The sequence below is a fragment of the Chiloscyllium plagiosum genome, unplaced genomic scaffold, assembly GCF_037043375.1.
Source record: "Chiloscyllium plagiosum isolate Xiang-an unplaced genomic scaffold, Cpla_swu_hap1 HiC_scaffold_33, whole genome shotgun sequence".
In the NCBI taxonomy this organism is placed as follows: domain Eukaryota; kingdom Metazoa; phylum Chordata; class Chondrichthyes; order Orectolobiformes; family Hemiscylliidae; genus Chiloscyllium; species Chiloscyllium plagiosum.
Genome location: NW_028270171.1, coordinates 67,100,212 through 67,114,775, shown reverse-complemented (window position 1 = coordinate 67,114,775; position 14,564 = coordinate 67,100,212). Strand labels below are relative to the sequence as shown.

At 47.8% G+C, this 14,564-nt stretch overlaps 1 protein-coding gene across 1 annotated transcript in view; it reads right to left on the bottom strand.

Moving 5' to 3' along the window:
• Positions 1-2,928: 2,928 nt before the first annotated feature.
• LOC148141521 (NACHT, LRR and PYD domains-containing protein 3-like) overlaps positions 2,929-14,564 on the bottom strand; it is a 36,282-nt gene continuing 24,646 nt past the window's right edge. The window contains exons 6-7 of the mRNA XM_087978417.1: positions 9,954-11,691; positions 2,929-4,132 (exon numbers count right to left, since the gene is read on the bottom strand). Coding sequence (XP_087834543.1) covers positions 4,090-4,132; positions 9,954-11,691 — 1,781 coding nt within the window. The 3' untranslated portion in view covers positions 2,929-4,089. The remainder of the gene's footprint in view (positions 4,133-9,953; positions 11,692-14,564) is intronic.

Sequence of the window (14,564 nt, the reverse complement as noted above, 5' to 3'; positions counted from 1 at the left end):
CACTGTGGAGTGATTCAGTGCAGTGATACACTGCAAATCATATCATATCATATGGATGCACAATTCTGGATACAATTTCAACTGTGGAAGTTCTAAAGTGAATACAGGAATTTTGAATCCCTGTCTGCATTAAGTGACTCCCTTTCTTTATTTTCCTAATCCAGGGATGTCTTTGTGTGGATATTGTGGTATTATTGGAAACTCCAGCCAAACAGAGTAACCTATAAAGCAGAAGTAATCAACCACTGTCAACCCCAATAAAACATTGAGTAGCTGACAGTGTTTCTGGGATTAACCTGCTATTATGTTCTTCCCTATGTATTTTAAAAGTGAAAATGATTCATTTCAAGAGTTTAGATTATTTAAATGTCATATGACATGGAACAACAACTACCTTTGTGCTAAAATATATCACTTACAGCGTGGACTCAGGCACAGAAATGTTTGATCAGTAACTTCAAGTCTCTTTTTCCTTTTCTCTCCTTCTTGCAGTTAGTCTAGTGATGATTGTACTTCTGGCTCGGGGCAAGTGTGGTCTTTCCACATGCAGCACTCGTTATCTGGTGGCCATGACAGTGTCTGATCTACTGTTCATTGTTTTTGATATTGTACTTCGTAAATTTCGATATTACTATTATCCACTATGTTTCCTGGACATCACTCCTGTGTGTTCTGTTCTCTATGTCCTGAGCTGCTTGACCATTGATTGTTCTGTCTGGTTCACCGTTGCTTTCTCTTTTGATCGATTTGTTGCCATTTGTTTTCATCAGATGAAAACAAAGTATTGCACAGAGAAAACTGCAACGAGGCTTCTAGCAACTATCTGTATTTTCTTTTCTTTAAAGAATATTCCCAACTACTTTCGATATAAACCTCGAAAGATCATCAACAATATTCCATGGTTCTGTTATATCAGCAATCATTATTATAATGACCGTCGATGGGCAAGTTTTCAATATTTTGAACAATTCCTAACACCAATGCTCCCATTCACTTTCATTCTCTTTCTCAACGTTCTGACTGTCAGACACATCTCGGAGACCATTAAGGTGCGTAAGGGGCTGAAGTGTCAGAGAAAAATAAAGGATGATCCAGAGATTCAGAGCAGAAGGAAATCTGTGATTTTACTCTTTGCCATATCTGCCAGTTTCATGCTTCTTTGGTTGCTGTATATTTTATATTTCTTTCATGTAGCTCATTCCTTAGATTCTGCTGCTTTTAAACTCTTTGTACAAGTCACATATATGTTGCGGAACCTAAGTTGCTGCACAAATGCGCTTATCTATGTGGTGACACAGAACAGTTTCAGAGACCAGTTAAAGTATGCAGTGAAATATCCAGTTCTGAAAATAATTCAGTTGATGAACAAATCCAAGTAACTGAGAGTCAACATTGGATGCAGCAGATAATGAAACGAAAGGAGAAGGAGGAGTAGCAACATGATAATACTCCTTTTCTAATGGGCAAGGAATGGCTCCATCTGAGAAGTGAAATGAGAGAGACTGGAGGAGCAAAATGATGTGTCAAGTGCTGTTAGCAATGAGGAACAATCAGCAGAAATCTAAACAAAAAAATTCATAACCGAAACAAGAATCAGACATGCACTAAAAAAGATATTCCAAGCAATCAGTCCTCAGCGAGTGAACTGTCAGAAAGTATCATCATTCACTGTAAGCCAGATGGGGAAATGTAATGTCAGGCTCCTCTCCATTCTTCCTCACTGAATTTGCTGATCAACGCATCTGGACAGAAGTTAAAAAATGAGAGGTTTCCTCACATAAAGAGCAATATACTGCAAAAAAGTCTCTTAATTGCAAATGTGTATTCAGCAAAACTTTGTCTTTTTTCATTCAGCTCCCCTTGGCCTGAGACTGATATCATTGATTTGTTTCTTTCCATGAATCAGCTGCTGTGTTGCTGGAGAATCCAAGGCCCAATCAGAGGACTCAGTGACAGGCACGATCTGAAGCTCAGGAATAGGGTCAAATGCAACAGATGAGCCAACATCCTCAGTGCTTCCCTGAAAAGGTTTTTTGGCTCCACACTGACTCCACCAAGCTCAATGGGAACTGACTCTGGATGAACGCTGTTTGCTTGTAGTTTCATACTGGAGTCTTAGATCAATTCCAAAAGATATCCACATCGTCACCAAGACTTAATGTTTCCACCTGCAAAACAGCTCCTAAACCCATCTCTGCCTCCGCTCAAAATTGGTGAAACAGACATTCATTTGTGGGAGGATTCAAAAACAAAGCCAGAAAATGAACTTAGGTCACCGAAACTATGTGAAAATGAGATCAGTAAATGTGCAGCTGAATACATAGACAAAATAGAGTTCATCAGACCTGATTCCACCAAAGCAAAGAAACATGTAGCCAAGCACATAGGCAAGTTAAGCTAGCTCACCGTAACTTGTCCCAACCGCAACTTGTCCCAGTTGAGCGAGTCAGGAGGAAGCAATCTGTGTTGCAGGAGTTTAAAATACCTGATCTCATGCTAAGTGCCATGTATCCAACACAGATTATGATTGGTCTATTGTGTTGCCACAGGGTAGGGTCAGTGGTCGTCCTTGCCTGGAGAGTCAGCCTTTTGGCCGTTACAGTCATATTTTTACACACAAATCCACGTCATATTCTGGTTTATCCTTATTGAACAATTGCAGACTCATTTTCAAGCCTTGGCAATAAAATAGACCAATCACAATCCGCTTCAGATACACAGCACTTAGCATGTACTTTAATCACCTCCAACACAGAATGAATGTGGTTTACAGCTTCTTCATGTCTCGCTGAATTGGGGCAAGTTGTGGCAGAGACAAGTTGCAGTAAGCTAGCTTAGCTTGTCTATGTGCTTGGCTACATGTTTCTTTGCTGAGGTGGAACCAGGTCTGTTTAACCCTACCTTGTCTATGTGTTTACTGTCCCCGCTCTCGAATAGCTTACGTGACCTCCTGTTACCTTGCTTTGTATGGGAAAACAATTCATGTTATTCTTCTATAGTTCCTTCAAACTGCTCATTGAGCAAATACACTAACACATCTTGTTCAGAATTAAACTGAATGGTTTCACAATTATTCACAGTGAATTCACGTCATTGTGGTTGACAGCCCCAACTTTGTGTATTTGTATTCCCATTTTTAAGGATCGAATAGAGACCAATTTAACAATACACTCAATGATAAATAACATAAAGTTAAACCTTTATTTTGAAATTAGAGCGAAATAATCAAGCTGGGTTCTAAATCAGCCAGGAAGCAAGCCATCAAATCAGCTCATTTTCAGACATTTCAGAACTGTTATCACGGAACTGGGACAAATCCTATCATGACAGATGCCAGAATTTCAATTTAATAAATATATGGAATGATAAATGTAATGCTGACCATGAAACCATTGTCAATTGGTGTAAAAACCCATCTGGTTCACTAATGCCCTTTAGGGAAAGAAGATGGCTATCCTGACCCGGTCTGGCCTTCATGTGACTCCAGACCGACATAAATTGCTGCGGTTCTTAGAGGTCAGCCACCTGAGCTCCAGAACTTCACTGCAGGACTTCCTCAAGATCTTTAGTGGCTGTAAAACTGACTTTCCCTGAATCATTATGTCATCAGTCAGAGTCAGTTAACACCGTCTGTTGAATGGCTGATGTGAGACGTCGAGAGGCGAGGTGATCCTTTGGTCAAACCCACCACCGGTTGTCTCCCTCTCGCTCTATGAGACAACAGTTCTCTGAATCTGGGGCAATTCCTTCGGTGTCCCTCTGTCAAAATCCTGAAAATGTTCACCAGAGCATATTTCAATTAAGGTTTGATGATGAATGAGTTTCCAGAACAATACAAGCAATAAAAAATAATAGTAGCACAGGAAATGGGAGCAGTGTTGATCATTTGCTCCAAATCATTCCAAGTTCAACATCGAGATAGGAAAAAAGTGTTTGAGCTAAACAGGGACAAGAAAGCAGCACTTCTGCTGCTTCTGGAGAAGGTATTCCTGGATATTATATAAGACAGACTCAGCCTCTTCATTTCAGACTTTCTCTTCCTTGAAAAGGTCTTTGGTTTTCCATAACTTATTCTTGTGATTTATTACACTATAATGTTGAATTTAGTGGCATTGGCATCACAGGATCGATCCTTTGAAAATACCAAACAGAAAATTACAATCAGTATAGACACAATGTCCCAATGTGTGCTTCTGGCAGCTGAGACTCACTGATGGCAACTCATATTCAGAATGTTACTGGACTTGGTAAAATAACTCCACCCAGACTGGTATCCCATTACCAAGTCACCTTTTATTTACATGGGGAAAGTTCTTGACACTACTTCAATTCCCTCAGAGCCAACTGTCAGGATGTCTGCTCCTCCTTTTCTTTAACCTGTCAGCTAGATTAACAGTCCAAAACAGGGATTTCATATTCTATGAGGTCCACCTGGCTGACCTTACAACAATCATGACATTTGGGTTATCAGGACAAAACGCCCGATTTTCAGATACCACACAAATTGACAATGCAAGTGAACAGGGAAGAGAATATTAACAGTTTTTTGGAGGATACAGACAGAAGCAGTTTCCAGTCAGCCTGGGTGTGAACTTGCTCCACAGTTTTCCAGGTGTTTGCCCAGTCATAGCAGGACTTCTGAGAGACAAAGAGAGCATGTGAGAGATATACACACACACAAAAACTCCTATGCATAGTCTTTGTTGTTTCTCTCTCAGTGTTCCCTCTAAGTGGTTCTGAACATGGAAAATAGATGTTCCATAATGCCACCATGCTGTTCCAGGAGAGCTACAACACTGGTATTAATCTGATAGGGTGGAAAATTTCCCAAGTATCACTAGCAGCAAAATCAGACTTGTGGAGGTGATGGCCGAGCGGTATCATTACCTGGACTTTTAACCCAGAGACATAGGTCATGTTCTGGGCACCAGGGTTCCATTCCTGCCACAACAGAGGGACACGCACACACACAGCGGGGGAGGGACATGCTCACACACAGCGAGGGAGGGACATGCTCACACACAGCGAGGGAGGGACACGCTCACACACAGTGAGGGAGGGACACGCTCACACACAGCGAGGGAGGGACATGCTCACACACAGCGAGGGAGGGACATGCTCACACACAGCGAGGGAGGGACATGCTCACACACAGCGAGGGAGGGACATGCTCACACACACAGCGAGGGAGGGACACGCTCACACACAGCGAGGGAGGGACACACACACACACACAGCGAGGGAGGGACATGCTCACACACAGCGAGGGAGGGACACACACACACAGCGAGGGAGGGACATGCTCACACACAGCGAGGAACGGACACACACACACACAGCGAGGGAGGGACATGCTCACACACAGCGAGGGAGGGACACGCACACACACAGCGAGGGAGGGACACACACACACACAGCGAGGGAGGGACACACACACACACAGCGAGGGAGGGACACACACACACACAGCGAGGGAGGGACACGCACACACAGCGAGGGAGGGACGTGCTCACACACAGCGAGGGAGGGACACACACACACACAGCGAGGGAGGGACACACACACACACAGCGAGGGAGGGACACACACACACACACAGTGAGGGAGGGACACACACACACACAGCGAGGGAGGGACACACACACACACACAGCGAGGGAGGGACACACACACACACAGCGAGGGAGGGACACACACACACACACAGCGAGGGAGGGACACGCTCACACACAGTGAGGGAGGGACACACACACACACAGCGAGGGAGGGACACACACACACACACAGCGAGGGAGGGACACACACACACACAGCGAGGGAGGGACACACACACACACACAGTGAGGGAGGGACACACACACACACAGCGAGGGAGAGACACGCTCACACACAGCGAGGGAGGGACACGCACACACACAGCGAGGGAGGGACACACACACACACAGCGAGGGAGGGACACGCACACACACAGCGAGGGAGGGACACACACACACACAGCGAGGGAGGGACACGCACACACACAGCGAGGGAGGGACACGCACACACACAGCGAGGGAGGGACACACACACACACAGCGAGGGAGGGACACGCACACACACAGCGAGGGAGGGACACGCACACACACAGCGAGGGAGGGACACACACACACACACAGAGAGAGGGAGGGACACACACACACACAGCGAGGGAGGGACACACACACACACAGCGAGGGAGGGACACACACACACACAGCGAGGGAGGGACACGCACACAGCGAGGGAGGGACACACACACACAGCGAGGGAGGGACACACACACACACAGCGAGGGAGGGACACACACACACACAGCGAGGGAGGGACACACACACACGCAGCGAGGGAGGGACACGCACACACAGCGAGGGAGGGACACGCACACACACAGCGAGGGAGGGACACGCACACACAGCGAGGGAGGGACACACACACACACAGCGAGGGAGGGACACGCACACACAGCGAGGGAGGGACACACACACACACAGCGAGGGAGGGACACGCACACACAGCGAGGGAGGGACACACACACACACACAGCGAGGGAGGGACACACACACACACAGCGAGGGAGGGACACGCACACACACAGCGAGGGAGGGACATGCTCACACACAGCGAGGGAGGGACATGCTCACACACAGCGAGGGAGGGACACGCACACACACAGCGAGGGAGGGACATGCTCACACACAGCGAGGGAGGGACACACACACACACAGCGAGGGAGGGACACACACACACACAGCGAGGGAGGGACACACACACACACAGCGAGGGAGGGACACACACACACACAGCGAGGGAGGGACACGCACACACAGCGAGGGAGGGACGTGCTCACACACAGCGAGTGAGGGACACACACACACACAGCGAGGGAGGGACACACACACACACAGCGAGGGAGGGACACGCACACACAGCGAGGGAGGGACGTGCTCACACACAGCGAGTGAGGGACACACACACACACAGCGAGGGAGGGACACACACACACACAGCGAGGGAGGGACACGCACACACAGCGAGGGAGGGACGTGCTCACACACAGCGAGTGAGGGACACACACACACACAGCGAGGGAGGGACACACACACACACAGCGAGGGAGGGACACGCACACACAGCGAGGGAGGGACGTGCTCACACACAGCGAGTGAGGGACACACACACACACAGCGAGGGAGGGACACACACACACACAGCGAGGGAGGGACACACACACACACACAGCGAGGGAGGGACACACACACACACAGCGAGGGAGGGACACACACACACACACAGCGAGGGAGGGACACGCTCACACACAGTGAGGGAGGGACACACACACACACAGCGAGGGAGGGACACACACACACACAGCGAGGGAGGGACACACACACACACACAGCGAGGGAGGGACACACACACACACAGCGAGGGAGGGACACACACACACACAGCGAGGGAGGGACACACACACACACAGCGAGGGAGGGACACACACACACACACAGCGAGGGAGGGACACACACACACACACAGTGAGGGAGGGACACACATACACACAGCGAGGGAGGGACACACACACACACAGCGAGGGAGGGACACGCTCACACACAGCGAGGGAGAGACACGCTCACACACAGCGAGGGAGGGACACGCACACACACAGCGAGGGAGAGACACGCTCACACACAGCGAGGGAGGGACACGCACACACACAGCGAGGGAGGGACACACACACACACAGCGAGGGAGGGACACGCACACACACAGCGAGGGAGACACACACACACACACAGCGAGGGAGGGACACGCACACACACAGCGAGGGAGGGACACGCACACACACAGCGAGGGAGGGACACACACACACACAGCGAGGGAGGGACACGCACACACACAGCGAGGGAGGGACACGCACACACACAGCGAGGGAGGGACACACACACACACACACACAGAGAGGGAGGGACACACACACACACAGCGAGGGAGGGACACACACACACACAGCGAGGGAGGGACACGCACACAGCGAGGGAGGGACACACACACACACAGCGAGGGAGGGACACACACACACACAGCGAGGGAGGGACACACACACACGCAGCGAGGGAGGGACACGCACACACAGCGAGGGAGGGACACGCACACACACAGCGAGGGAGGGACACGCACACACAGCGAGGGAGGGACACACACACACACAGCGAGGGAGGGACACGCACACACAGCGAGGGAGGGACACACACACACACAGCGAGGGAGGGACACGCACACACAGCGAGGGAGGGACACACACACACACAGCGAGGGAGGGACACACACACACACAGCGAGGGAGGGACACGCACACACACAGCGAGGGAGGGACATGCTCACACACAGCGAGGGGGACACACACACACACACAGCGAGGGAGGGACATGCTCACACACAGCGAGGGAGGGACACGCACACACACAGCGAGGGAGGGACATGCTCACACACAGCGAGGGGGGGACACGCACACACACAGCGAGGGAGGGACATGCTCACACACAGCGAGGGGGGGACACGCACACACACAGTGAGGGAGGGACACACACACACACAGCGAGGGAGGGACACACACACACACACAGCGAGGGAGGGACACACACACACACAGCGAGGGAGGGACACGCTCACACACAGCGAGGGAGGCACACACACACACAGTGAGGGAGGGACACACACACACACACAGCGAGGGAGGGACACGCACACACACAGCGAGGGAGGGACACACACACACAGAGCGAGTGAGGGACACACACACACACAGCGAGGGAGGGACATGCTCACACACAGAGAGTGGGGGACACACACACACACAGGGAGAGAGGGACACGCTCACACACAGCGAGGGAGGGACAAGCTCACACACAGCGAGGGAGGGACACGCTCACACACAGCGAGGGAGGGACACGCTCACACACAGTGAGGGAGGGACACACACACACAGCGAGGGAGGGACACACACATACACAGCGAGAGCGGGACACGCTCACACACAGCGAGGGAGGGACACGCTCACACACAGCGAGGGAGGGACACACACACACACAGTGAGGGAGGGACACGCTCACACACAGCGAGGGAGGGACACGCTCACACACAGCGAGGGAGGGATACACACACACACAGTGAGGGAGGGACACGGACGCACGCAGCGAGGGACGGAGACGCACACACACAGCGAGGGAGACAAACGCTCACACACCGAGAGGTAGGGACACACACACAGCGAGTGGGGGACACGCACACACACAGCATTTGTCATTCAATACAAGGCATGTTTACAGCAGGTGCAGCTGTTCTTGATATTTCAAGGGAATTTCTCGGAGTCTACTCCAGGCATAAACTCAGTGGGAATGGACCGTTAAAAACCTCTGTTATTTATCATTGCAATTTTTTCAGAGACTGTACCCTACATGCAAGATCTTATCAATGTGTTGGACATTTAGTGATTTGGAGTCTTTAAAACAGCAGGTTACTTCTTTGACTGAACTGTGATCCACATAAATAATTAGACTTAAAAAAGTCATTTAAAGTAATTATCTCAATTTCAAATACGTCCCATCTCTTTTAAGGAACCAGAGTATTATTTCCGATGACACTTTCCACACCATTGATGTTTAAAATACTGAGAGGACCTATATTCTAGATTAGTGAATAAATACCACATTTTTCCTTTTCATCTCACTTCCATGGTCAGGTTCTACAAGAATCCACTAAGCAGACCAACAACTGGTCAGCAAAAGCATCATTCTTATTTTATACCTCAGCATTTCACACTAGTCTTATCTTCCAAAGTTTTTCTGACTCTGCCTCCTTCATTTGAGCTCAAAAAGGTGCTTTTTTTGGCAACATAGCAAGTGGTTTATCATCAATCAAAGTATTGAACAAGCCGGTACCTCAAGATGTGGCATTTGTGCAGAACGGATGCCAGCCGCTGGAGTCCTTCACAATGAATATAGCATTCACGTAGTCTGAGCTCTTTTATTGAATCACAGAACCCAATGACATGAGAGAGGACCACACAGTCAATAGGGGTCAGTTGCAATCCATCAAAGTTAAGTATTTTCACAGATCCCACTGTGGCCTGAGCCAGTGCTGTATTCTGAGATTCAAACAGACAGTGCATCATCATCAGGAGGCTTCTTTTCCCACTGTGATCCATTACACTTCCAGCCAGGTTGATAACGGTTTTCTTCACCCATTCAATAACTTGACAGGTTGTTTGATGAAGAAATGGACCGAGAAACTTCACCAGGGGCTGTGCGGCCTGTGGGGAAGAGAGACCAGCTACAAAACGGAGAAATATTTCAAATCTCCCATCCTCCTTACCATGGGCTTCACGAAGGAGGTTCTGGATGTTTTTGGGATGTGCGATCAGGAATTGTGCGAGTGCAGCTACAAACTCTTGGATGGTGAGATGTGGAAACGTGTAAAACACACTGTGGACAGAATCATCTCGCTCCAAAAGTTCCATCAGGAACCCAGACAGGAACTGGGAGGGTTGCAGATTGTACTGGATCAAATCTCCATTCCGAAACACAATTTTCTTCTCAGAGACTCCTGTGAAGGCCATCTCACCAAGCTTCAGCAACACATCATGGGGGTCTTCAATCTCTCGGCTATGGTTTTTCAGAATGTTGTAAATATAGTAGGAATAGAGTTGGGTGATGGTCTTGGGCACCTGCTGCTGTTTCATGTCTTTTTCTGTGAAAAAGGGACCCAGTGACAGACCGAGGATCCAGCAGTACGAAGGGTTGTAGCACATGGTGTAAAGGATCTCATTCTCCTCCACATATTTGAAAACAGCTGCTGCCACTTTCTGATCCTCAAAAAACCTGTTGAAATATTCCTTCCGGTCATCACCAACAAATCCCAGGATTTCAGCCCAGACACTGATCTCAGCCTTTTCCAATAAATGCAATGCAATGGGACGGCTGGTCACTAGCACTGAACATCCTGGGAGCAGCTTGTGCTGGATTAAACCATACACAACATCAGACACTTCACACCAGCAATCAGGATCCATACACATCAGCGGAGGCTCTGTATTTCTCCGACTGTCAGAAAAATCAATACTGTCCTTGAATTCATCCAAACCATCAAATATAAACAGCAAACCCTCTGGGTTCTTCCAGAGCTCTCCAAGAACATTCCCAAAGTAAGGATATAAATCTAGTATCAGACTCTTCACGTTTATTCTGCAGTTGATAGCATTCAAATCCCGGAATTTAAAACTGAAAACAAACTGAAATTCTGGGTATATTTTTCCAATGGCCCAATCATAAACAATCTTTTGTACCATTGTTGTTTTTCCAATTCCCGGGACTCCACTCACTGCTGCTGAACCCCCAGAGTTAAATTTTCTCTGAGAAAAGCTGCTATAGAACAATTGATCAGCTCTGATTTTTTCCAGTTCATGACGGAGATGCTTTTCTCTCCACTCTTCATGGTCTCGGCCTCTTGCCAGTAGCTCGTGTTCTACAAGTGTCCGATCTCGAACAGTAGAAATGACCGTTAGCTCAGCATATCGATCAATCAGCTGGAAAACCTTCACCTTCTCCTTTATTAGGATAGTGTTCACTCTCAATGTTTCAGTTTGTACCCGGAGAGTTTCCTTGTGTTTCTGCTGAACATCTTCAATTAAAATAGACAGAAAGTGGTTCTCACTGTTAGTTATATTAACATCGAAGAAAAATAAAAAGTCTCAATTTGTTTTAACTGGACAGTGAAATGTTGCATTTAGTGCACAGATTCAGTCTAGGATTGTATAGAAAGAAAACCGCAGTTCATGAAAACGTCACTTGGAAGTGAAGGATGGTTGAGAAAAAAATTCAAATTCTTTTAGTTTTGGTAAGAACTGAACGTGAAGATTTCGACAAAAGTGATCATTTCCCTCTAATGGTTAATATATTAGACTGAATAAGAATTACACATCACAGAAATGTTCTCGTTTCCATATAATAAATATGAAAGCAATATGGTTCAAAACATTCAAACAGGAGTGGAAGGTTATCCTGATCAAACAGGAGTGGAAGGTTATCCTGATCAAACAGGAGTGGAAGGTTATCCTGATCAAGAAAGGCTGAACAGATAAGGAATCTGCTCACTCCAAGGGAGTGAAGGGCAAGGTTCACATGTTAAAGGTATTTCTTATCATGAATATGGCTGATTGACAGAGTAGACGGATAGTGGAACATTATTTTTAGAACATTACAGTGCAGTACAGGCCATTGGGCCCTCGATGTTGCGCCGACCTGTCATACCAATCTGAAGCCCAGCTAACCTACACTATTCCACGTACGTCCATATGCTTGTCCAATGACGACTTAAATGTACTTAAAGTTGGCGAATCTACTACCGTTGCAGGCAAAGCATTCCATACCCTTACTACTGAGTAAAGAAACTACCTCTGACATCTGTCCTATATCTATAACCCCTCAATTTAAAGCTATGCCCCTTTGTGCTCGCCGTCATCATATTTGGAAAAAGGCTCTCCCTGTCTACTCTATCTAACCCTCTGATTATCTTATATGCCTCTATTAAGTCACCTCTCAACCTTCTTCTCTCCAACGAAAACAGCCTCAAGTCCCTCAGCCTTTCCTCGTAAGACCTTCCCTCCATACCAGGCAACATCCTAGTAAATCTCCTCTGCACCCTTTCCAAAGCTTCCACATCTTTCTTATAGTGCGGTGACCAGAACTGTACACAATACTCCAAGTGAGGCTGCACCAGAGTTTTGTACAGCTGTAGCATAGCCTCATGGTTCCGGAACTTGATCCCTCTATTAATAAAAGCTAAAACACCGTGTGCCTTCTTAACAACCCTGCCAACCTGGGTGGCAACTTTCAAGGATCTGTGTACCTGGACACCGAGATCTCTCTGCTCATCTACACTACCAAGAATCTTACCATTAGCGCAGTACTTTACATTCCGGTTACTCCAACCAAAGGGAATCACCTCACAGTTGTCAGCATTAAACTCCATTTGCCACCTCTCAGCCCAGCTCTGCAGCTTATCTATGCCTCTCTGTAACCTACAACAGCCTTCGTCACTACCCACAACTCCACCGACCTTAGTGTCGTCTGAAAATTTACTAACCCACCCTTCTGCACCCTCATCCAGGTCGTTTATAAAAATGACGAACAGCAGTGGACCCAACACCGACCCTTGCGGTACACCACTGGTAACTGGACTCCAGGATGAACATTTCTCATCGACCACCACCCTCTGTCTTCTTTCAGCAAGCCAATTACTGATCCAAACTGCTATATCTTTCACAATCCCATTCCTCTTCATTTTGTACAATAACCTACAGTGGAGACTCTTATCGAACGCCTTGCTGAAGTCCATATAGACCACATCAACCGGTTTACTTTCATCTACCTGTTTGGTCACCTTCTCAAAGAACTCAATAAGGTTTGTGAGGCATGACCTACCCTTCACAAAACCCTGCTGACTATCCTTAATCAAATTATTCTTTTCTAGATGATTATAAATCCTATCTCTTATAACCTTTTCCAACACTTTGCCAACAACTGAAGTAAGGCTCACTGGTCTATAATTCCCAGGGTTGTCTCTACTCCCCTTCTTGAACAGGGGAACCACATTTGTTATCCTCCAGTCTTCTGGCACTATTCCTGTAGACAATGACGATTTAAAGATCAATGCCAAAGGCTCGGCAATCTCCTCCCTGGCTTCCCAGAGGATCCTACGATAAATCCCATCCGGCCCCGGGGACTTATCTATTTTCACACTATGCAGGATTTCTAATATCTCTTCCTTGTGAACCTCAATCCCACCTAGTCTAGTAGCCTGTATCTCAGTATTCTCCTCGACAACATTGTCATTTTCTAGGGTGAATACTGTCGAAAAATGTTCATTTAGTGCTTCCCCTATCTCCTCTGACTCCACACACAACTTCCCACTACTATCCTTGATTGGCCCTAATCTTACTCATCATTCTTTTATTCCATAAATACCTATAGAAAGCCTTAGGGTTTACCCTGATCCTACCGGCAACAACTTCTCATGTCTTCTCCTGGCTCTTCTGAGCTCTCTCTTTAGGTCTTGCCTGGCTACCTTGTAATCCTCAAGCACCCTACCTGAGTCTTCACATCTCATCCTAACATAAGCCTTCTTCTTCCTCTTGACCACTTCCTTCGTAAACCACGGCTCCCGCGCTCTACAGCTTCCTCCCTGCCTGACAGGTACATACTTATCAAGGACACTCAGGAGCTTTTCCTTGAATAAGCTCCACATTTCTAATGTGCCCATCCCCTGCAGCTTCCTTCCCCATCCTATGCTTCCTAATTCTTGCCTAATCACATCATAATTGCCTTTCCCCCAGCTGTTACTCTTGCCCAGTGGTATACACCTATCACCAAAGTGCTCACCTACTTCCAAGTCTAACACCTGGCCGGGCTCATTACCCAGTACCAAATCTAATGTGGCTTCGCCCCTTGTTGGCCTGTCTACATACTGTGTCAGGAAGCCCTCCTACACACATT